Source organism: Prinia subflava, chromosome 1 (genome assembly GCF_021018805.1).
Source record: "Prinia subflava isolate CZ2003 ecotype Zambia chromosome 1, Cam_Psub_1.2, whole genome shotgun sequence".
Lineage (NCBI taxonomy): Eukaryota > Metazoa > Chordata > Aves > Passeriformes > Cisticolidae > Prinia > Prinia subflava.
In genome coordinates, this window is record NC_086247.1 from 119,993,661 (window position 1) to 120,018,728 (window position 25,068).

The window sequence follows — 25,068 nt, forward strand, 5'->3', positions numbered from 1 at the left end:
GGAAGGTAAAGAACTAAAGAATAAGTACCTGTCTAACTCAGTTTCTTTTGCAATGGCTTTCTGAGTAACAGTCATGATATCTTCTTCAAGCTGAAGAACTTTTGAAGCAGCCTCATCATGCTTCTTCTTCAAATCACTATTTTCCCTTTTAATAGCTTCTGATGTTTGAACATTATCCTTTAAAAAAATTCCAAATAGATGTCATTTAAGAATGTGATGCTTCAGAATTAAGACATGCTATTTGAATTAATATCAAAATATGGCCATTTGATTTATTTCTTCTCTTCCTTAAAATGTTTAGCAACCCCATTTCAAGTATACATAAATAAATATATAGTGAATATTGGCTATGCACAGTTCATGTATTAATAAGAGATCAATAAGGAGTTTGTTTGGGTGCAAGCATTCAGTTACTCAGAGCCTACCAAAGACTTTAGAGTACAGGATAAACACATTATTTCCTATCTTCTGCGTATATCTTTTTCACAAACAAACCACTGACTGTCTAGCTTAGAAAACAAAGCACTTTTATTTCTCTTTGTACCTGATTTTACTAAGAAAGAAGAAGAGTTTGCATGCTTCCAGACAGTTACACTACAGAAGCAAGCCACGGTAAAGACAACTGCAGGCAAAAGGAGAAACAAACAAAACCAAATTCTGATTTAGAGCTGGTTACTACATGACATTCTCCTAGCTAGAACATACAAAAGGTCACACAAAGCTCAAAGCAGGCTCATGCAACCACCATGAGATTTATGTCTTGGATATTGGAAGTTGAGATAGAGGATGATGACAATACTCAAAAGAATTCCTTTCTCAGAAAACTAACAAATACAAGATGAGAAATCACTTTAAGTATGCATTGGTTATCTAATTACAGTAATGTCCATACTGTTCTAAGGAAGTGGACAGCTGAATGCCATCTCCACCACAGCAAAACAGCTACTTCAAGTCATGCTAACTTAAATAAGCCTGAAAATGTTTTTTATCAACATAACTATTTTCTTGAGAAAAAAAAACAAGAAGTAACACTAAAGTAGATCACATATAATGACATAATATGCCACATTTTTCTGATATCCAAGTATGATAAATCTCAACTTATTATCAACCATAACAGTGATACGAATCAAAGTGTAAAACAAGGTCAAGACAGACTGACCAACATGCCTAACTACAGCATGACTTAGGAGTGCTTATGTAGATACTAAGGTACAAGTTGTCTTTCTGCTCTAGATTTGGAAGATTAAAGCACTACTTCATCTATTCATTTTTAAACAAAGCCCAATGCCCTGAAATAACAGGACTGCAGTGCTACATCAAGAGAAACACATCAGACAGACTTTATGAAGAACCCCTACTGGCCAAATTCCAACCTAACAAACAATGTTTTAAGTACAATAAAATATAATGAGGACTGGTTTCAGTCATTAATTGTCAAGATACACTGTTTGCAAGTATAATTAAGCTCCACTTTTACAAGCAACTAAACAGAAGTTTGAGCATTATGATTTTTTTTTTTTTGGCAGAGGGGGTTGTTGAAGGGTAGGCAGTATTGAATTGAGGAGTGGCAAATGTATCTGATGACTCACTCACTTGCTACACACTAAACCTGCATATAGATTTTTATTTTTGCTATATAAAAGAAAAGGACTAATATATTACAACTATTTAAACTCTAAATGGCTTTCTTATGTCTTAATATAAAAAAGAATTTCAAGGGATCATGAATGTGCCATCTTTTTTAAAAAAACAGCTTTGGAGAAGATAACCCACAACTTTCATAAACGTCCTTATTTTTGAAGAGCTATCAGTTTCTTGCAACCAAAAATGTATGTACTTGGTATAACAAGGGCAGGATATTTCATTAAAGTCAGTATTCCAAGTAAAACTTGCTATATAACCAGCAGCAACCACACTCTATAACTGCTTGTCCTCCCCTAGTGCAGTGGAGACTAATTACTTGCCCCTGTTTTTGAAAGCCCAGTATAGTAAAACGTCTATTTCAATGCATATCTGTGTTTTCTCTAAACACCACTTTGGTATAACTGTAACTGTTGTAACCCAAGTGCCTTCAAAAGAATTTAATCTGATACATTATATACACAAACTGTACAAACAGTTCAAACAGGCTGCCAGAGGTAACATATATTAAAAGGAATTAATAGCCTGAAAAAAATTCTCTCCACAAACAGCATTACAATTGATGCTGCTTTGCTAGTTATTCTAAAGGGACATGGTACTAAAATGTAAAAGTTCCATACTTAACAGATTCTCACCTAATAAAGTTGTTTAGATACAACTAAAGTCTACAGTTTTTAAAGAAAAAAAAAAGGTTTAATTTTTAGAGACGACTTGTTATTTTACAGAATTCTTTGTAATTCAATTTAGATGCAGCTATCCCTAGTCCCATACGCTGGCTACAGTGGTTTCAGAGCCTGTAAAATTTAAAATGAGTACTCTTAGACTATTTTACAGGTAAAGTCAATTGTGTTTGGAAGAAGTCTAAAGGGAAAGAATATAATAAGAATATAATAAACACATCAACTAAATGTACAACTGCTCTTACAAAAAAGATAATTTCTGTAATCATTGCTTTAATTCATTTATCTTATCCGATACAACTACCAATGTTATCTGTTTTCTTCCACCTTCTTAACAGAGGAGTAAAAAAAGCACAGCAAGAACATGAATCACTTTAATGAACTGGTTTAAAAATACTCAACAATTTTAAGGTTATTTTTAAACCAGTTACAAATGCAGCTCCCCCATCTCCTTCCCTAGAGTTGCAATAGCCATAAGGGTGAAAGTGGGAATTAAACTGCACTACAAGTGTCAAGAGTAAGCAACCAGAAATTACTTAAATCAGCTTTACTGCTGCAAAAGTTATCAAAATAAGAATTCCTGTAACTACTAGGAGTCTCATTAATGAAATGAAACAACAACAAAAATTCAATGAGTTGTCAAGTGAATTCCCCTAGAACCAAAATTCCACTTTGAAAACCTTGATGTACTTTCAGATAGGGAACAAGAAGAAATATGGGGGTTCTAAAATCTTTACCATTATTCTAAAATGGCAGAAGATTTAAGACTGCTTATTTTAAAAGTAATTTTATTGTAATTCCATGCAACACTGTCCTCATAAAGCTATTATAAGCTCTACCTAAAGGATATGCAAAGATCACGCCTGGGATCATCCTTGAAACACATTTAAAATCCATTTAATTAATAAATTCCTGCTGCAAGAGGACTAACAATCTTTCATTTGAGAATGGAATAGCCATAATGTTTCTAAATTCTCATTTTTATAAGAGAAAATCAAGGCAAAACTCCACACATTCAACAATGAAGAACAGCATGCTTTTCCTACTTATTTCTTTCTTCTAATGGATTTTTACAACAGAAGTAAAACATTGGTGAGCACAGTCTGGTTAATGGAATGGTACAGATATCCCTTCCTATGACCATACAACATACATTTTTCAAACATACTGAGGTAGAGGTGCAACAGAGAGAAGAAAATACTTGAAAAATACAATCTAAGACTATTTCCAGACATGACACCTTGCAGTATGGCAATGGTCAACATGGCTTTTTATGCCTCATCTTCCCTTTCCACAACATGTACAACTCCCTACCAAGCTTTTCAAAGTCATCCCACACCTAAAGCATTCACTTTCAATTAATGGCTAGTATCTGCAGCCTTTTACAACTTTTTAGAGAATGCATACACTGTAATGAAGAAGGGTGAAAAGTTAAAAATGAGCTATGCAGCTCACAGTGAAGAGGTCAAATTACTAAATACAAGGCAATCTATTTAAAAACAAAAATGAAAAAAAACCAAAAAGCAAACGAACAAACATAAAAAAAGCAGCACCACCTTTCTGCTGAATTGATTTATCTGGGTGTAATTTAATGTCAGAGGAACTATTGCACTTGATATCCTACAGAGAATTTAGGGAGTTTAGATCAATTATCTGCAGAAGCCTTTTCTTTACCCCACTGACATCACAGCAGCTCCAACAGAATCATGAGAAACACTTGGCTGACATCATACTCTGTTTAAAGGCCCTCTGAGTATAAATGATGGACACAACATAGCACTGCTGCAGCCAGTGCAAAATCTGAGTCTGCCCATAACACACAACATGAAAGTTCTGAAAGGAAACCTCAAGTTGCAAATTTAAGCATTCAGTAAAGTAAAACGGCAAAGGAAGTCCAAATAACTTCAATGACATTAAGCTTTTATCCTCCTGACTACAAACTGTAACAGAAATGCTCTCCTTAAAAGCACTGCAGTCAGTCAATTTCGAAAATCTAAGATGTCACAGTGGTAGTACTTTAACATCGTAAAAGTGATCAAAACTACAAAACTAAGGTGTAAGTCTGTAAGAGTTCATCAAAGTTACATCAGTCACTCAATTATTGTCATGAAGATTACATACATGCAAGTTTTTGCAGGAGGCAGCTGAAGCATTTACATACACTGTAATTTTGCAGCATGTATTTACATGTCACAATGTTAATTTCTTAAAACATGCTATAATTTCACTATAAGCAATTGATTTTGCAAAGTCATTTTCATGAATACATAAGTTGGATTGTAGAGTATCTCAAGTTACTATTTAATTTTCCAGTGAAATAATTTTCAGCTGTCCAGTTTAAGAAACATTCATACACAGAACAGTCAAAAAAACCATGAAGCGGGGTTTTCTCTTCATATGATGTTTATAGTACCCAAGGGTGCTGTAATTGCTAGTACTAACCTGAGCAAATTCAGAGTGTTTAATTTGTGTCTAAAATTAAATGAAACTAGGGGGGAGGTTTGCTTTTTGGGCTGGGGGGCAGTTTTTTGGTTGTTGTTTGGGTTTTTGCCTTCTGCACAGTTTCTTGTTGCTTAATTTTGGTGGGTTTTTTTTCTCAAACAATGCATTTTCCTGACCATCAGATTTTCACACATGCAGTACACATGAACAGTATGAACAGAGCCTAGTCTAAAGAGACACTGGAAAAACAACTGATTTACGTTACTTCTATGCACACAGGCTGAACTGGGCACTAGTACTGCTTACTCATATTGCTGACATATCACACTGCACAACAGTGTTTTTTCACTATCTAAGCAGAGAAAAACTCATTATAAAATGGCATCAAGAGCCAGCTTAAATGAATCCCTGATACTTGAATCAAGTTCTCCAATAACTAAAGCTACTGTGCAGGTAGAACCTGTCAGCAGAATGTGAATTTACATGGATGCCTTATTAAAATTCCCCATCAGATAGATGAATAAGTCCACCTTTAAAAATGGTGAACTAAATTTACAAAAAGCGTGAAAGAACAAATTTATCAAGTCAGTAATTTAACTTTGCCTCAATTTATGCCAGCATCGTAACAGAAACACTATTCAGATGCTCACGAGATCAAAGGAAGAACAGGTAGTCTCCAACTCCACTGCTTTTGACTGAAGCTAAACATAGGAACTACTGCCAGAGGAGTAAGACTTGTCACCACTGTCACGTTAAAGAAATCTGTTCAGAAGTGCCCTCTTCCCACTAGAGGGAGACCAATGACTGTAAAAGCATCTTTTGCAAGCTCTGCTCTCTACAAAAGCACAAAACCATCATTCATAAAATTGAATGGGTGCAGAGTATCAAAGAAATGACCAATGAAAAACACACAATGACTACTACATGCTTCTCTTCTTCAGCACAGTAAAACTGAATCTTAAAACAGTAGGCAAGTGCACTGCTGCCAGACCTTACACACAGTTTAAGCATACACAAAACTGGGAACACAAAGACCAAAAAGCAAGCATTCTTATTATGTACAAAGCTATATACATTTTAAAATCATAATTTCTAAGAGAGATTAGAAATATTTGTATGATTTTTTCTAAATAAAAACATATTATGCTTTTGTTACATTTTTTAAGTTTGTTTCCTTCAACTTTTAAAAAATCAAAATGTATTCAGCTAAAAGCAGCATAATAGTGTTATTCAACACACTAATTATATATCAGTTTACAAAAGTAAACCATAGGAAAAACTGAAATATTAAAAGCAACCTGAGACAGTTGTGGTAACTATGCATAATGTGCCATCCTCTTAAGCAAAATAATCATAGTACACAGCCACATCATTAGTTTAACAGTCTTACACTGCTAGAGTTGCAAGGTGTATATATAGCATGATCCTAAATAGAAGTATGCTACCAGGGAACATCAGCCTAGTAAAAACAGATTAACTCTGAAACATTAACAGAAGGTTGTAAGAAAAAGATGTGACATTTCTGAAACATTTCCAATAACTTCACATTTACTCTGAATTCCCACACAGGGTAGTAACAGATTAAGTTAAATCTTCACACTCAGTAAGAACTATTTTAATGTCATCTGGGGGAAAAAAAAAGTAGGAATGGTTTAACTGACATTAAAACTGCTACACAGGAATACTATGTTTTCCTGTAACTGAAAATATGGCAAGCCCTTTTCAAAAGGCTAAAAGAGGGGGGCAGGAAATTTTCATGCTGGGGGCAGGAAAAGGAAAGGCCACTTACACCATCTCTAAACTGATTTTGTCAGTACAACTACATACTGCACTAAGTAGGCTTTGGATAAGAGGAAAAAGATCAACCTAAAAGAAATTTGTCCCTCACCTCACAATATCTCAAGCTTTGGCAGGGTGGAGTTATTAACACAACTTAGTGGTAATAAACCATAAGTACACACTACAAAAGTGGGGCTGGAGAGCATGTTCCCTGAGAGTGCAAACACTGACTAATGCCCAGCTGTGTGCCTTGCAAATATTTTTTTTTCTGTGATGGTGGCAATTACAACAAGAAAAAGATCTGGTCTGCAGAATCACAAGTCTTTTTTAATTAATGTGATAAAGCACTTTAAAAATTAACCAAACCTACAAAACCAAAAGCCTTTAGGGACAAGTAGTAAGAGTGCAATAACGTGTTACAAGAAGATATGTTTCAAGAACACTAACAGCACATTACCACTTTATGTCTCAAATGCATTTATCCCTCCACCTGTAGTAGGAAATGACATGGCTACCTTGTAAGAGGGCAACACAAAACTGTTTATCTCCTGAACAGCAAGGGCACCTAAGCAAACCAAAGTCTGTAGTCTGCTATAGCCATTAATTTCAAGTGCCACGAACACAGGAACTCTCCTATTAGTAAAACTCAAAAAATGGGAATCTTTTCAGTACCTGAAAACATGCATAGAGCCCAATAGTCAAGCTTCATGGAGCACTGAATAGATTGTTTAGTACACCATGTTCTTAAAAGGTTGATCTACTTTTAGCTTACCTCTTCTCAATATTTTCCCCAAACACAATTACAAAATGCCCCAACTCAGCAAAAAGTAGACAGAGAAGATACCAGTTCCAGTGCTCAAAATTTTCTAAGAGTAACTAGGTATGAAGAGAGGTGATTTAATCAGGAGCAGGAGGGAAGCACTAATTGGGATTAGCTGTGGCATTGTCATGTCTACAACCATCCTGTCTATTTTAAGAAAGCAATGCTTCTACAGAAGCATTTCTCAATGATCCAAACTACTTCTGAGCTATTTCTGAAAGTAAAGTACTGATAGAAATCAACACCAAAAAGAAAGTAGCCTAGAGGCATATGAATAAGTATTAATTAAAAGGGGATTTTAAGAGAACTGGTTTTTAAGGAAACATTTTCATGTTGGGAACTTGGAGCTTTCCCATCTTCCATCTGTTATGCTGCACCACAGTAAAGTAACTTACATATTACAACTCTAACTGCATCATCCACATTCTGTTCAATGCCATTACAAAAATGTAACATAGCTTAACAATGGATTTGATCAAAAGACAAAACACATGAGTTAAGATAACCATATTATTTTCTCTGAAGAAACTAAGTAAGATTTTTAGAAATTAGGCAAATTGACAAGTATTATACATCCAGGGGTTCATAACTCCAGGGCTCCCTTATCACAATACAAATGTAGTAAGTAAATAGTAGTCGCCAATACATTAGCAGCACAAAGAGCTCTGGACTCAATTAGAATCAAATACCTGTGTCAGTACAGACACATCCACTTCCTTGGCACATACAATTATGGCTTTTTAAACACAGTGCTTTGTACTACTGTGGGTTTCTTGAGAGCTTTTTGCACAAGCAGAAATATACTGAGCACTTCCTGACAGAAGTACTTGCAAAACCAAACAAAAAATAGCATGTTCTTAAGAGATGGCACATAAGTTCAACTTAACTTATGCTTTATTTTTAACAGAAATAAATTTCTATCAATTGTAGCTGCCTTAAACTACAAAGGCAATGACATCTCATATATACAAACATTATATTTTCTTCTATGGGTTATTTTGTTTTATTAATTGTTGATCATTAGATTAATATGAAAGTATACTGGAAGATGTTTTAAGTGGAATTCCAAATAGTCAAACTTTTACCTAAGTTAAAGATTTTTAAAAATAAAAATTTTAAATTAATCACTTCTACTTTTTACCTGTTTATGTATTAAAAGTTTGTAGAGCATAACTGAAAATTCACAGGCATAAGAAAAAAGAGAACTAGAAATAAGACAAGAAAATAAAAAGCCCCCGTAAATCGTGGTTAAAACAACCACTCAAAAGGTAAAAAACCCATAAGCCAAGCCAAAACAACCTGGCTCACACTATACACCTGTGAAGATTTTGCTGTTACAAAAAATAGAAATACATTCTGATTACTGATCACTTCAAAGATTATACTCTGTAAGCTCATATAAAAACATCCAAGTTAATGCATTGCTTAGGTTTATTGCCAATAACAACTACTGACATCACACAAAGTGCACTGGATTATCTCAGGGCTGTGTTCAGGATCTGCAAGATCTGTGTTAGCGGTCAGCTGGGGAAGGGGGTGTTTTGTGGGGTTTTGTTTGGATTTTTGAGTTTGGTTGATGCTTTATTTTTTAAACAAGCCACAAGAAAAATAAAATACAGCTACTGAAATCCAACTGAGTGCTGTGTCACTGCTGCTCAGGAATCTTTAAATCAATTTATTAACATACTGTATGTATTCCCAGCAAACATAAATTATATAATCCTGTGATCCACTGCTGTTATTTCATTTACTGGGGTGAGGAGGAAAGGAGAGCAAGTCATCTTCAAGACTGGACAGCCATATATAAAGCATTGTTTATTAAAATTTCTGAGGATTAAGAAGTTAACTTACTGCATCTGATTTAGTAGATGTAGTACATGCTTGCTTAATTTTCAGGAATAACACCCAATTTATATTCTACTTATATACATAAACAAATAAATACTTTTTCAATTCGGTATATATGTTTCTTTTTTAAAAAAGTGAGTAAGAGAACAGGACATAGAAGATGTAAAATAAGACAGCATCAAAGTATTAGAGACAAAAATGTAGCCTATGTTAGAAAATTTCCATGGTATTTTAGCCAGGTGAAGAGCTCAATGAGCTTCAGATCAGACATCTATTTGTACCTAAATACAAGCGAGAAGTTTGTCACACTGCATTCTCTCTTCATGAAAACACAAAGCCAAAGCCGAACAACAACAGCAAAGAAAAAAAAAAGACAGAAAAAACTCACAAATCTAAGCATTTCTGAAACTAAATTCTATTTGCTAAATTCTGGTATTTCAGAAGCAAAACTAATTTGGATTAGAGACGTTCACTGTAAAATGTGAGAAAGCACTGAGACATTTTCTTCCTATACAGTCTAACTATACCCTTGCTCGACAGCAGCCAAAATCCTGTTTCACAAATTGTTCTAAAATGGAATGGTAAAGCTAACTTTGGAACTGACAGTTTGCTTCCAAATATTTTTTTAAATAAGAGCCTCAACTGACAATGAACAGTGTATGTAGCTCATTCAGATTTATCCACCAAACTTATAATCTGCAAATCCATGAAATGTGCATTTCTATTCTTCTCTCATTGATTTAAGCTAGTTCTCCCATGCACATTAAATTAAAACTTACCTTAATGGAAATAAACTTTTTCTGAACAACATCTTATCCTTTCTCTTTTCCTTAGCCAACACACTCGTCCATTTCATTCACTCTTCAAAAGTATATTAAAAAGCACTAACATTTTCAAGTTCTCTCAACAAATTCCTATTAAAGGTGTATGACACAGGACTGTTGACATGTACACACTAGTACCTAGAAATAGTCTATTAACTGCTGTCCACAGCTAAATTATATAGGTTTCATTACTTCAAATTTGTCCATGTCACCACCTCCCTCCCACATGTTTTTAATCTTCTCCTAAAAGTAGAGTTTTTTTAAAAAGCAGCAGCTTAAAAATAGATTAGGTTCAACTTTTTGGTGTCCTTTTTATAGAATTAGATTTCCTCCTTACCACATACAGAATTCCAAATTAAGCTGGCTTTGGTTTAGGCTACATTTACATTTTCACTACTAATTAACACTTTAAACAGATTTTTAGGTTTATGCTTCTTTTCCCTTTGAATTGTGAAACCTTTTAAGAGAAGTCAGTTACTAGTTACTTTTCCCTCTACATACCTTGGCAGAAGCATTCTCTTTTGATCTTTGTTTTTCATATCAAAACTTTTACCATTTTCAACAGACTGTGTTCTATGCAGTTACTCCCTAAGGAGAGTTTGTTTTGAAAAGCTTTCCTCCATTGTCAATTAATGTAAGCAAACTTTAAATTATCAACTACTTTCCACTATGAAATCCACAGTTAAATATCAAACATCTGGTAACAGTTGTCATTGATTATCTTACCAAGCCTGGTACCAAAAGGCTTACATATTTTAGCCATTTTACGACATAAAAGGAATAGTGGCAGGAGGTTAATAGGAACTGACCTATTCTAGTGTAAAAGTCTATCTAACTGCTGAGGGGTTTTGATAGCTGATTTTCACACAGTTTGACTGGTTCTTGAAAAAGCAGTAATACAGACATTATGAGTCAGCTTTAATCAGTTAAACAACTAACCTTTTGCTCTGCTTGAAGTTGTTCACATCTCTGCTTTTCATGGTTAAGTTCTTTTTCCAGTTGTTCAACTTGATCTCGGAGTTGTGTTGTTTCCTTTTCCAGAACAGAAGTTACCTTTAATAGTTCTTCTTTTTCTTTTATTATTTTTTCAATTTTAAACTGTAAAAAAAAAAAAAAAAGAAAAATAAAATAATGGGATGTGGTAATTTTTCTCCCCTTCATTCTAATCTAACAAGTGGATAACTAATTACTCCAGTGTTTGAGCAGAAGCACAAATTGTGTGTTCCCTACTTAGGTTATTACAGTTTTCCCCTTACTCTCAAATTTCTGAAGTTTAATTGCTGTTACTGCATAGTACCAGACTACCATTAGATAGCATACTTGCACTGTCCTGATCTATCCTCAAGTTTTGCTTCCTTAAATGAAGTATCTTTACTGTTCCCAAGTGAAGCCAAGAGCTAATTCTCATGATGGCAGCTTGGTAAAAAAACAGACAGCTGACTGTAGAGACACACATTCTCTCTAAAGGAGTACTTGAGGAATTTCTTGAGAAAAATTAACACACACACACACACCCCACACCCCACTGACACCTGAAAAGTAAGCCCTGGAACATGAACTGAGCCCTTTAAGGGAACTTAAAGGGAACTTATGAAAAAGTAGGGCCTGTAGTAACAGAAGAAGGGGTGAAGGTTTTAAACTAAAGGAGACTCAGATTAGATATAAGGAAGAAACTTTTATGATGAGGGTGGTGGAACACTAAAAAGGGATTGCCCAGAGAGGTGGTAGATGCAACATCCTTGAAAAAGTTGAAGGTCAGGCTGGACGGGGCTGTGAGCAACCAGCTCTAGTTGAAGATGTCCCTATTCACTGCAGGGGGTTGGAGCAGATGACATTATATGGTTCCTTCCAACCCACACCATTCTACAGTTCTATAAACAAAGATCAGAAAAAATACTTGAGAACTTCTTTAATTTTAGTACTGCAAGTACGTATCTGAAAAGCAAAAATACCCCAGATGGATCTCTGTACTAACTCTTATCCCTAAATTTTGAAAACTATAAATCAAATACGTGCACCTATGTGCCTAGATGCAACTGACAACTTTGTAAAATGTTTGATGGCAAGGTAAGGGAATTGCACTGAGCAATTTTCCAAGAAGAAACTAACACAAAAGCTAGTTTAAGTTTCTTTTTTGTTTGTTTGGTTAAATAGTGTTCAGACTACAGACAACAACAAGCAAATATAAAACACCTTGACTCTGGATATAAGCACACAAGTCTAAACACATATCTCTAGCAAAGAACACGACACAGAAAACTGCTTAAAATAAAACAAGAGCTACTCTAATATTCTTAGGCATCTGCAATTATTCAGCTCACACTCCAGGGCTCTTAACTTGGGCAAAAATAAAAGTACAGTGGTTCCATAACTCTTTTTCCTTACAAGTCGTACCATTTCATATAAGGAGTATCTTCCCCCCCTCCAGTTAGCTGGTGACTACAGATGTGACAGACAGGTAATATCCACTCTTAAGTTTCCCAATCCATGCTTAGTGCTGTACGTTTTTAAATCTTGATTTGTTTCATCTGCAAGTGTTCTAACCTCAACCAAATACTACAGAATGAGCCAGAAATAGATACATTACACAGATACATGCAGGTCTTTTCCTGCTAGTTTTTTTATTCAGTATCTGTGATTGTCTGTATATAGTATTAAAAAAATAGCATTTTAAGAATTTTTGTATCAAACCTCAAGAAGTCCAGCTTTTGTGGTCACCACTAACATATCAGAGTTTCCTTCATCTTCCATAGTCAGCAATTCTTCAACAGGAGAAGAGGTACGAAACTGGAAAGGTGTGCTTGCTCCACGGATCTCTCCTTTGTAAGTCACGTAACAGAACTGATAAAATTCTCCATCATCATTTGGTAGATAATATCCTATCAAAATAAATTCATATTAGAAGAAATATTCTATATAATCTTACAATTATCCATCTGCAGACAGATTACCACATCTTATTTCACTTACAGATTCCATGCTCATTGCCTCAGTAAGGCATAAATATATAATCAACACAGCAGAAAGAAAAAGTCATCCTATTTAGTAACCTTCATCCCCCAGCAACTTCTACCAGCATTTAAGACAAAGATTAAACAGTCTTAGCCAATAGGTGCTATATGTACACATCACCTGACATACATTAATAGCTGCTGTTTATACATTTATGAAACAGAATCATTAGCAATCAGATGCCATGAAGTTGCATCATGACCATATTATTGTGTGACTGCTGTACAGTCACAGAACAGAGAGTAAGTCACTTTTTGGCCTTGAAATATCTACACAACCAAATACAACAGAAAAGGTAAAATAATATGCAGGTATTAATTATATAATTGTATTATTATATGCATATAATATATATAATTATTACATATAATATGCAATCTGCAACTTCACTGGGTACCATTTGTACATAGGGTTTTGTTGTTGTTGTTTTAGGGGGGAAGGGTTTCTGGGACAAACATCTTTTTTTTTTTTTTTTTGCTATTTTTCAATGCCAAAGCACAGAAATGCTCTGAACGGATGACACCAGCTGAAAGGGAAGAGCCTGGAGTTTAACAAAGAGCTTACTTTTTAAAATTGAAACAAACTTTTCTAGACTTTACAAGGTAAGAATAAGCCCTCTTTCTTGAAGCTTTGTAATGGTACATGGTGCAAGCAAATTATTTGAGAATTCCTGTGTCACTGTCCACAGAACTGTTGCCCACTAAAGCTTCAAGCCTCTTGAATGACCCAGATTCATTATTCTCAGTAAGATTTATGAACATTAAACAATCATTTCGAGAACTACTGACATTTTTACCTTTATTAGTATATTCAAGACCTATGCCTTATTCAATTTAATGGCAAGAACATTAAATCAGTCAGTTTTATTCAGAATACTTCTTTTCAGATACTGTAGCCAGCCTGAGGGTGATACTAACATAATAAACCCTTACCCAGTGTTTGGTCCAGCAGGTGATGTCACCCATTTCAGTTATTTCACCACATTTCAATCTCCTCCCTTTCTAACTTTATCAAACTTTTCATCAACTTTTATTCCAGATTCCTGCAAGTCTTAGCTATCTTTCCTAGAAATAGTAAAACATTATATTTGCTGTATAGACAGCACTTGTATCAAGAACTTCACATTTCCATTAGTCTTATACTTTATTAAAAGTCACTCGGGGAATAGTATCTGAACCTCAGAACATCAGGATTCATGCTTCTGGACCTGGCTACACTTTCCTATATAGCACTATAGTTCAGTTTACCTGATTCAGTGCTTAAGTAAGATGAAACTACGCAGAAATAAATGTAGAACAATCCACATTGCTGCTTCAGCATGTTTTAATATTGGTTCAGACAACATGATTTAAAAACAAATGAAAGTCTTTTTTCTTGTGTCTAACATGTACTGGAAAAAACAGATTTCTGATTATTTTCTTCCAGCACACCTACTTGATCTTAAAAAAACCCCAACCACATTTAACATGCTGAACAACATTTACTATTTAGCTCAGATAATTAAGCCCCTGTAAGCTCTACTGATCTCATCTCAGCAGCATTAAAATATCTTGCCAAACACAACTGGGAAACTGAATAGAGATTCAGTCTGGCAGCTCTACAAAACTGGAGGTCTGTCAGGATGGAATGTAACAGATGGGACAGAGATACTTGGTCTCTTCATGTGTGGTAAAATTTCTACATACAAAGGACTGATAATGGCATGAAGAGTTCTACTCTTCTAGATTACTTTTTGTTTCAGTCCAGCCCAATTTCTTTCATTCAGTGAACTTTGCTAACTGTAAAAGAAACTAATGATTTCCTTCCAGTTTCTACAGAGCACACACACTTTTTAATCAACTTCAAGGTTATAAAATGGTTATCAGGTTATCAGACCATGTGGATATGATCATCATTGAAAGTACCAGAATAATAAAAGACCTGGGCAAGAGAAAGAATTGAACTCAAAGCTAGCACTATTTGCAGCTTTAATAAGACAACAAGCTAATACAGTCATCATTGCAGGACTTTAATTATTTAAACTTTTTATTACATTTTAAGCAATAAACACACACCTGAACAAGGCCAAGTCCAGAAAGAAAGAAGAAAAAAAAAAAGAAGAAAAAAAAAAAAAAGAAGAAAAAAGAAAAAAAAAAAAGAAGAAAAAAAAAAAGAAGAAAAAAAAAGAAGAAAAAAAAAAAAGGTAAGATTGTACATAAAATTCTGTTTGTAAGCAGAAAAGCATTAATTTAGTGGAGGTACTCTTTTCATGTTAGATTTTCAATGTATGTAGATTTTTTACATTTGTTGTGTCCTGTGGCAACAAGCTCTGCATGTTGACTGTGCTGTAAAAGTCTCATCTCCACCTCCATTTTGAGCTTGCCACTTGGTAGCTTACACCAATGGTTCCAATTTATTTGGATATATAGAATGGTTAATCCACCCATGCCACGGGTAGCTGATTTTAGAGACATCAGACACTTCTCACTATTTCCCTTTCCCAGCCTGAAAAACCTGGCAGAATGAAGTCTGGGAGGTCACTTTGTCAGGTTTTCCTGACAAAGAGACTGTTGTCAGCACCTGAGATTACTGTGGCTGTGTCTAAACAGCTGTATGGAATTCTTATCCTTCCAAACCAGGATAATACCTGTTCAAGTGCCGCATTTCTCCCATGTGGTAAAAATGCTATTCCTAATGTCAGACATAAACCTCCCACGTCATAACCCACTTTGTCCCTTTTTCTATTTAACACTGTCCCTTTCTATTAAGCCATTGTCCCTTTTTCTATTTAACAGGCGTGGCTCTCATCTTTGTAACCCCACTATTTCTTAATTTTGATCTCATTGTTGCACTTTACTAGACCTGTTTCGAGACTGCAAAGGGGAGGGAGAGGACATGACCTGCACGCAGTGTTGAAAATGTAGTTATGCTACAAACTTGTACAGCGGTGTAACATATTCTAGTTGTTCCTTATTCTTGTCTTAAAAGCATCAGACATTTCCATCAATTCCTTGCAACAAAAGCTCCCATGCAACTCTATGACTACTCCAAACCTTTATGAAACCATCATCCCTACTATTTATTCTTTGAGAAGAATCACTTCGCATTGATAATGTTTAAAGTCCAGAGACTAAAGACTATGTAAAGACACAACACACTAAGAGAGGCCAAGATTTAAAAAGCCTGCTGATGATTAAACAAAGCCACTTATTGTATTTTAATAGTTTCCTAGCAGAGCTTCTCTATCAGTCATGAATATCTGCCATTACCATGTAAAAATATGCTAAGTCACATACTTTTCCTTATAATTTTCCTTGACATCTAAAATAAGACTAAACTTCCCACGATGAAATGTTGAAAATTCTCCTCCAATTTATCTTTTTTTAAACTCCAGGACTGTTATACAATGCTCAGAATTAAACTAACAGAAAAGTATTTAAAAAGCTGAGTAGGCTGGAAAGTACAGATAGATACTGCCTTATGCTCACCTTGAAAAGTCAGCACACAGTTAACAGTTGATCCTTCCACATAATTTTCTGGCATAGGTGACCAAAGAAATGTGTAATAATCTCTTGCAGTACTCCAACCAACCTAAAATTAAATAAATCACAACAAAAAAGAATTTAAAAAAAAATTAAAAACCAGAAAGAGAAAACATTAAACAGAAGAATTTGATATACATAGTTAAAATATTATTGTCTGGCCTTTACAACATACTGTAAATATGCATATTTCTGCTTCAAAATGCAATCAAAAGATACTTAACAATTTTCACAAATCAGGAATATTTTAACAAGCATGTCAAAGATTTAGCATTAATTTTATTAAGCTTGTTACCTAAGGCAGTAAATGGGTCTAAGGCAATAAAAGGGTCTATATAAAGTAAAACACCAGACAGTTTTCACTATAGGTTAAACTACTATTTATACATTAATTTTTTTCTATAAAGATACAAATTTCTATATTAAAAATACAGAAAGATTAATACTTGATTTTATAGTGAAATTTTCTTAGTGTACATTCTGCCAATGTTGACTCTGGTGTCCACAGTCCAAATGGTTCATCAGAAAACAAAAAAGAGGGGGAAAAAAGAGCTTTCTATGGTACTGAAAAGATCACAATTGACACTTGGATTTTTTTGACAACTTCTGCAATGCAAAAGACCAGCATTTGACTGGAATGCTAATTCTCTCATACATACATGCTATGTCTGCAGAGAGAAATAACAGATCTGCATGAAAATGGAACTCAGCTAAGTCAATGTAATCTTCCTGCTAACTTCAATAAACCTCTGCTCTCAGAGTTTCCCTAGGAGTGTGATTCTCTGCAGTGGTGAGCCACTGGCACAGGCTGCTCAGAGAAGCTGTGGATGCCCCATCTCTGGAACTGTTCAAGGTCAGGCTGGATGGAGCTCTGAGCAACCAGGTCTAGTGGTTGGCAGGAGGGTTGAAACTACATCTTCTTTAACATCCCTTCCAACCCAGGCCATTCAATGAGCCTACGATTCTACCCTCTGAAGACATATATCCCAACAGGCTTGAAATACACACTTGAAATACAACTAAACCAGAAACCAAAGCAACCACTGTAAAGGAATGGATATTAGTAATAGAATAATGGTAAAGGAAAATAATAAATATATTTGATTTATTCCACCGATGAAAAAAAAAAAAACAACCAAAACGTCAAATGGTAGGTGTCATACAGTTTATCCGTAACTGGGTATAATATCATGGAAGAAGTAAGACAGGGAAAGGGAATAAATTGTTTCCCATTTTTTTATCAAGTAAAACAGTGTTTCAAGAGGAAGAACAAAAAAACAAATACCCACACACAAAAATCACACAACAACCACAAAAAGATTAAGTTAATCAATCGTGATTTTCATTGCTTCAATAGGCAACATTTCCAAACTCCAAATTTAGAAGTCTTCCTTTATAAAGAATACATTGCAGTAGTGTATTTTAAAAGCATTAATAGCTGGGGTTTTAAAGGAATTTTCAATAAAAAGAAAAAAAAAGGGAGAACACGTTTAGATAGGCAAAGGCAAAGAGAATATCAAAGGTGAAACTAATTCAATAGCAAAGCAGCAATTATATATGTATTTAGGCATACATTTCATGTATGCAAATTAATGCATTGCATTAATAAAAAAAATCTGAATAGATTATTCCATAGATATCCATTTACTTCTTCACTTTATATTAAGAAGTATGGAAAAACTAATGTTGAAGATGATGGAGACATTTTTATATTCTCAAAAAACACAGATTAACAACAGTGAAACCAGATGAAATTCTAATTTTCAGTCACTTCTGCAAGACAAAACTCATTAAAGAGAAGCAGTGTAGATGCTCAACCATGTCCACTAGAATGGAATCACCTACTATATCTGAGGCCTATTCTTAGCAAAGAAGATTTCTGCTATATGTCCTATCATGCAGCTTTTAAAGATGTCAAGATGAGACTTCCTGGGTTGTTATTCCCACACTGTTAAAAATCTCATAAATAACAAGGAAAACTCTTCCAGTAACTTAAGCTGGTAAAATCAATTTTTTCTTGGTAAAAGTTCACAAGAAAAACATTTTGCAAATATTCACATTAGTTATTGTCTTCAAATCCAAATCAGATGTTACTACCCCTTTTTTTTTTTTTCTGACTTTTTTACTTCCAAAAAGAGAAGCATATACCATTATTCGGTGTCCTAAACTAAAGCACACAGCTTTCCAAATGTAGTTTCTGGTGAGTGGATAGGCAACATCATCTTTTTCATTTCAGAAAAGAAACTAAATTATCATGACTAGAACAAATATAGTATAGAACTTAATCTTTTCATCTTACTCTAGTTCTCATTTCTGTTAAAAACTGAAATATGCACACACTGCTTCTGATGCTATCTTCCTTACTAAAACATCATTGTTCCTTCTGATTATTAACACTGGAAAACATAGAGAAGAAACAAAATCCAGTGAACATAAACATGAAAATGGTCCCTATAGGAGATCAAAACAAATTCTGATGCAGTTTATTCCTGGAATTCTATCTTTTTATATTTTCCCTAGATATCACATACTGATTTGTAAATTTAGTGATCTAGCCTGAATCCAAAAGTCATTTTTATCAATACTCTACCTCTAACAGTAATCAATTAAAGGATTTTTTTTGAGGTCATTTAAACTTTAGCCATACCAATACAAACAAAAAGAATAATTACGTAGAAAACAAATACATCTCCTGGTCTGTTTCTCATCAGGTACCATATTTTGTAAGTATAACTGTGATCTGTGGACTGCTGGTAAAAGAGAACTGTGACTTATCAAGAGCTAAAAGACAATGCCCTGGGAAGTTTACCCCACAAGTATTTTCTGTAACAATTCCCCACATTTCCTGTCATATCATCTCTTTCCCCTGGCAAGGCTCCCTGCCTTACACTCTTGTGATCATGACAATTCCATTCTTTCTTAACAGGCACACACAAGTCATCAGCACATGTGAATTGCCCAACAGCCTTTGTCACTGCACAGAAATTCAGAAAATGAGGGTTTTCCCTGCTACACATTGCACATGTCAAAATGTGACAAGGCAGAGAAGGAAGTATGTACAAATGTCTTCTTCCTCACAACTTAATGCATTTTAAAGAGGAAGGTGAGTATTCTGCAGCAAAGCAAGTTAACTTAGTAATATTTTTCAACATTCTTCCTACATAACAATAAATATCAATACATTCCACAGGGTTATTTCTTAGATGGCACAAAGAAGGAGCAAAGCCACATAATGACATGCTGAGAATAAAATAAGAACAAATTTAAGTAATCCATGTTTTAGGTGTAGGATTTAAATCTGTAAAAAAAAAAAGAATTCTGTTTATCAAGAGGTTTTAATAAACTTTTACTTTAGTACTTTGTATATTTTGTCAATATTCTCTTTAATATGCCTAGTATGGAGTAGGTTCCAAACTACCATACACATAGTCATAAGCTTCTCTATGGCAACAGATTATACGATCACAGATATAGGACTATACACACACTAGATGGCTCAGTGATGATGTAAATGTGATCTTTCACACAGATATTTCTTTCAGCTCAGAGAGAAATCAAATAGTTGTCTAAAGACAGCGTTAAAACTATATGAATAAAATTTAACACTGATGAAAAGAAAGTAAGTAAAAATTGAGAAACTAAAACTAGTGGCAAAAGCTACAAAGGAAATCAACAAAAAATGAAAAATTTCAAGAGAAGATGGGAATATTTGTCAGCAGCCCTACAGTGAGTTTATATAATAAATAAAACCCTGTAGCTTTGGAAGCAAAACAAACAGCATCCTTAGTAACATCAGGCATATTAGCTTGAAAAAATAGTTTCATTATAATTGACAGGAATCAGAAAAGCTAGGCTATTTGTCTTACTGCTGATCATACCAACAAAATCTATTACAAATAACACAGACTATCTTCCAGGTTAGTCTCTGAAAGGGGAGAGAGGTCCAGATTCCCCACAGGAACCCATTCAATGTGAACACTTCACCTGTACCACACTGACAGGAGGAATATAGGTATTTAAATCATCAGGCCTATAAGAACAAGAGTCTGGCCATTTAAACTGCCAAAACAGCTGATGTGACTAACACTGAGCACCTCTTTTCGTGAAAACATTATAGAAAACAAACAAATGCTTGTAAGAAAGATTTGAAATTTTGATTTCTGCATTTTAAATTCAACACAATGAAAAAAAGCCACTGAGAGAAATTACGTACACTATAAAAATACATTTAAAAGAATGCCTTCAATAATATTTCTTCATTTCCTTCATTTACTAAACAAGTTCTAAAAATTTATGAAAATTATGAAAAATTATGAAGCTGCAAGCATATTTATTTACATTAATAATTAGAACTTAACAGCTGTTAAAAGATGGTAACTAGGGGAAAGATGTGAAAACCTACACTTAATTCCTGTTGAAGACTCATGTGAAGTTAACAGTTCTATTTTGGTATGAAGAACACATTCTTATGTACCAAAATGTGAAACCGAAGTTTAAAATTAACTTCACATATCAGTTGAAAAAAAAAAAAAAACAACCATTAAAAAAAAACCCAAACCCAAACCAAACCAAAAAATCACAACCAACAAAAAATCAACTAAAGACGTGAAACCAAGTTCCAGTCAAAGTGCTAAAGTTGATGCACAGTAGTACTTTCCTACTATCAGAAATCTTAAATAAATAAGAAATTCCTATAGGACCCACAGAAAACTTTCTCTCAGCCAGGCAGAGCAAAACAGGCACAGTTTATTTGTCCAACTTAAAAACCTGGAACAGGCCATGGCAACCATTACAACATCCACATTCAACCACACAAACACTGCAAATTATAGAACTCAAAACCTTGTGAAATTCAGAGGAGAAAAATGAATAATGAGCTGTCAAACTACACTCACTAGACTTCACTCATTGTGAAGCCTGAACTCAGGTTCATCATCTGATGAGTACAGCAGGCATCTCCATTGACTGACTGTGCTGATACCATTACTTTTTAAGGAATTCACTGAAAACTCTGCAAACATTTTGCTCGAAGTTCAAAACTCAAAAATGAGAAACATTCTTATTTCTCAGTCAAAAGAGCACGTAAGGCTTAGATGATAAAACTTCCCCAAAGCAACAGAAAGTCCAGTTTACAACTGAGGTAGACATAAAAGCATTTGCCAGTCAACACATTCTGCTACACTCTCTACATTTAATTCTTTCAAATTCCATTCTGAAATACATTTTTTAATTAGATAGCTGTGCATAAATGCAAACATTCTTGCTTTCCTTTCCAGAAGTTAACCAAAAAATTAACAATCCAGAAACCAAATCCTATTTTCATCTTCTCAGCCATGACATCATTTATCCCACAAAAAAATGTCATATCCAGATTAGGTTATTATGTACAATGTATAACTGAAAACTCACTTTATTTCATTTTCCCTTCTTAAAATGGAAAGCTTTAATAGGCCATTACAGAGTAATCCACTCATGATATTCCTATCTCCTACTTTTGAGCAAAAAGACTTATTTCAATTTAGGACATCATAAACACTTTTCATTCATATAAACCAACTCAGTAGCCACAGTGGAAATGCTGCAGTCTGGTAAAGGTTAAGAGTCCAGCACCAAGTACTTTGCAATTTGGCTGGGCAAGTAGCAACAACCCAGCTGTCCCATAATATTCACACTAGACAGGTTTTCCTTCTACTAACAGACATGTAGTCATCACAGAAGTTTTTTCTTCTTCTGTGCTACCCCACAGATACAAGCTCCTTTCTTACTGCAATGTCACATCACACAATGAGATCAGCTTTCCCATATTTACATTTCACCCTGTATGTTTCAAGAGAATAGCTTGAAGAAAATTTGCCAAGTAGAAAAATAAATGGGGGGAGGAGGGAGGGAGCAGACATAGGGAGTGCCTGTCCATACAGCAATAATGAGTTATCCAATATCTACCTGAGGGAAAATAATAGCCACTCTATTTCACTGTATCTCCTTCAACTCTCATCTGTTTTATCTTACACAGAACCTAAGCTTTTCTAAGGCAAAAGCTCTACCTTACAACACCACAGTGTTTTCAGTGTAAAAGTTATTTCCAACTTTGTTTTATTTCTTGAGTTTCAGATGAACATGGAAAATAATTTTTTTCTGATTTTCCAATTTAGTGAATTTCTTTCCTTTTATAATTGCTTGGTAAAGCCAGTCAGTTCAATCTGGAGACAGAGTGCCTTAAAGAAAGACCATCAGCATGGGAGGCTCACTTGGCATTTTGCTCCCTGGCCTCAGAAAGCTGTTACACAGCTGAAAGAACAGCAGTGTTCATTCTGCTACATTAACAGTGCCTGACCCATCTACACAACATCAACAAGCCAAAGAAAGAAACCCAGGAAAACACTTGCTTAGCTGAACCAACTTGGGCACAATCAGCGCTTCTTTACTGTAGATACCTAATTACAATCCAATTTAAAAAAAACCCACACACAAAAAAACCTGACCACAAAATTTATCAGAGTAAAAATTACACCCTTTTATGATTGAAAAGCTAAATTAAATAGCTGAGAAAGAAATTTGGCAAAGCACCCTAAGCACTGCAAGAAGACAATGTGCTATCCCTGAAAGGAGCAAAATTACAGACAGTAGATAAGGTTCTAGATGTATTTTATACAGTTTAATTATCACTAACAATAGTAAATCAGCAGCATTTCCATGTTTCACACGGTAAGAGACACTTACTTTGCCCCAAATCACAGACAAAACAGGTGTCTAAGCAAAACACTATTTGGACCAGTATCATACGAAGAGATTTTTCCAAGCAGGATTGGTTTGGGCCATAACTCTGAGTAAAGTAGCAAAACTCGAAAGTCACAGCAATGCCAGTTCTACTGTAGCACACACTCCACAACAGGCAGCTACAAACAGCAAGTTCTTCTAAAACAGCTAGCAGATAGAAAAATGAAAACATCTGGGTGCAGTGAAGTTCATACCAGCCAAAATCACAGATTTAACACTGACTGTTAACACTGATATGCCATTGATGCAATGTACTCCACAGGCATCATCAGCCAATAATAGTATCTACACAGCAGTTCTGAAAGAATCAAACTGTACAAAAAAAATCAGAACATGGACATAAGGAGAAGTTCTTACTTAAGTACACTGTAGTAATACGCAGGCATAAACATTTCAAAATAAGTAAGCAAAGTCAAACCTTGGGGGTTTGAGATTGTCTGTGATCACCTTATAGCACATGCAACTTTGACATAGCCAAGATGCTTAAGCCTTCACTTCAGACACGACCTTGCTGCTCACACTGGATTAAAATCAGTTATACAACAGAAGACCCAAGGTTGAGACATTCTTGAGTAAAAGATGGCTGCAAAGTACTCTAGATTCTTTATGGAAGGCTGTAATCTCAAAATGTTCTCTCAGTCCCAGACCTGAAGAAGTCCATCTCTGCTGAATGTTACAAACACATACATTAATTTGGACTATTGCGAACATATGGTATTTGTTGCAGTATCAAGGCACTATCAGGATCCCAAGTTATGATCATCTCTTGTTGGTTATATTTCTACCTCGTAGTTCAGAGAAACGTGTCAAAATGACACTGACAGTGTGCTAGACCATAGGATCAACTTCCGCTATTAAGTATAAATCAAAATAAATACGGAAACTATGAAGTCTCTAAAAGTAAACCTGTTACATATATAAATTACTGTCCGAAGAAATGTATGACAGATCAAAGAATAACAAAGCCACTGTTTACATTAGAAAATAAGCATGAAAATGTATTTAAAAAGAGCAGGTGGGGTTTAAATGAACTATTCCCTTACTACCATATCTCATGAGAACTATCAATTAGCACCATCTCTTATTTCAAAATTGTTACCAGCTACTGACTACTTTGTTATGCCAATTCTACAACCCACTGCACCAAATAGTTTTAGAAAATTAATGACACTTGGAAAAAAATGTTAAAATTTCTTGTCAAAGGTAACATCACATAAACCCAGAGTATCCATCTCTTGGTCTCATATAGAAAGAGTAAGTAAGGTTGCCAAGGACTTTCTTTTTTAAGCCAAGCACTATTTACTTGTCTTTCCAAAGAAAGTAAACCAGAAACCAACAGAATCTCTCTAATTCACAGATACAGCAATTCTCAAAAACATTCTGAATTCCAATAGCTCTTTTCTCAGCTATTTTAACAACAGGACATACTGTGAACTGCACATTCCTGTATCTATTATGGCCAGCTGTGCAGTGATACCATGCCAGAAAAATGGTATTTCTATATGCATGTGGCAAATAATACATCCAGATGTTTGCTGTACTTCAGAATGTAATCCATATATGTGGAAGTAATTGTTGCTTAAGTTATCAATCTACAGCAAAACCAGGATATTGAAATGACTCACACAAGCTGTACTATTATTTGCAGTCCAAAGGAGACTAAATAACCCAGAGTACTATACAAAGTTATAGCTATACTGCCTTGATAAAACACAAAGAAG

General features: G+C 34.7%; 1 protein-coding gene across 6 annotated transcripts in view; it reads right to left on the reverse strand.

Moving 5' to 3' along the window:
- The window catches only part of TAX1BP1 (Tax1 binding protein 1), a 55,528-nt gene that overhangs the window by 22,414 nt on the left and 8,046 nt on the right, over nucleotides 1-25,068 (reverse strand). For all 6 annotated transcript variants that reach the window (XM_063409845.1, XM_063409837.1, XM_063409882.1 and 3 more), the window contains exons 3-6: nucleotides 16,517-16,619; nucleotides 12,729-12,916; nucleotides 10,977-11,135; nucleotides 29-177 (exon numbers count right to left, since the gene is read on the reverse strand). In XM_063409845.1, coding sequence (XP_063265915.1) covers nucleotides 29-177; nucleotides 10,977-11,135; nucleotides 12,729-12,916; nucleotides 16,517-16,619 — 599 coding nt within the window. The remainder of the gene's footprint in view (nucleotides 1-28; nucleotides 178-10,976; nucleotides 11,136-12,728; nucleotides 12,917-16,516; nucleotides 16,620-25,068) is intronic.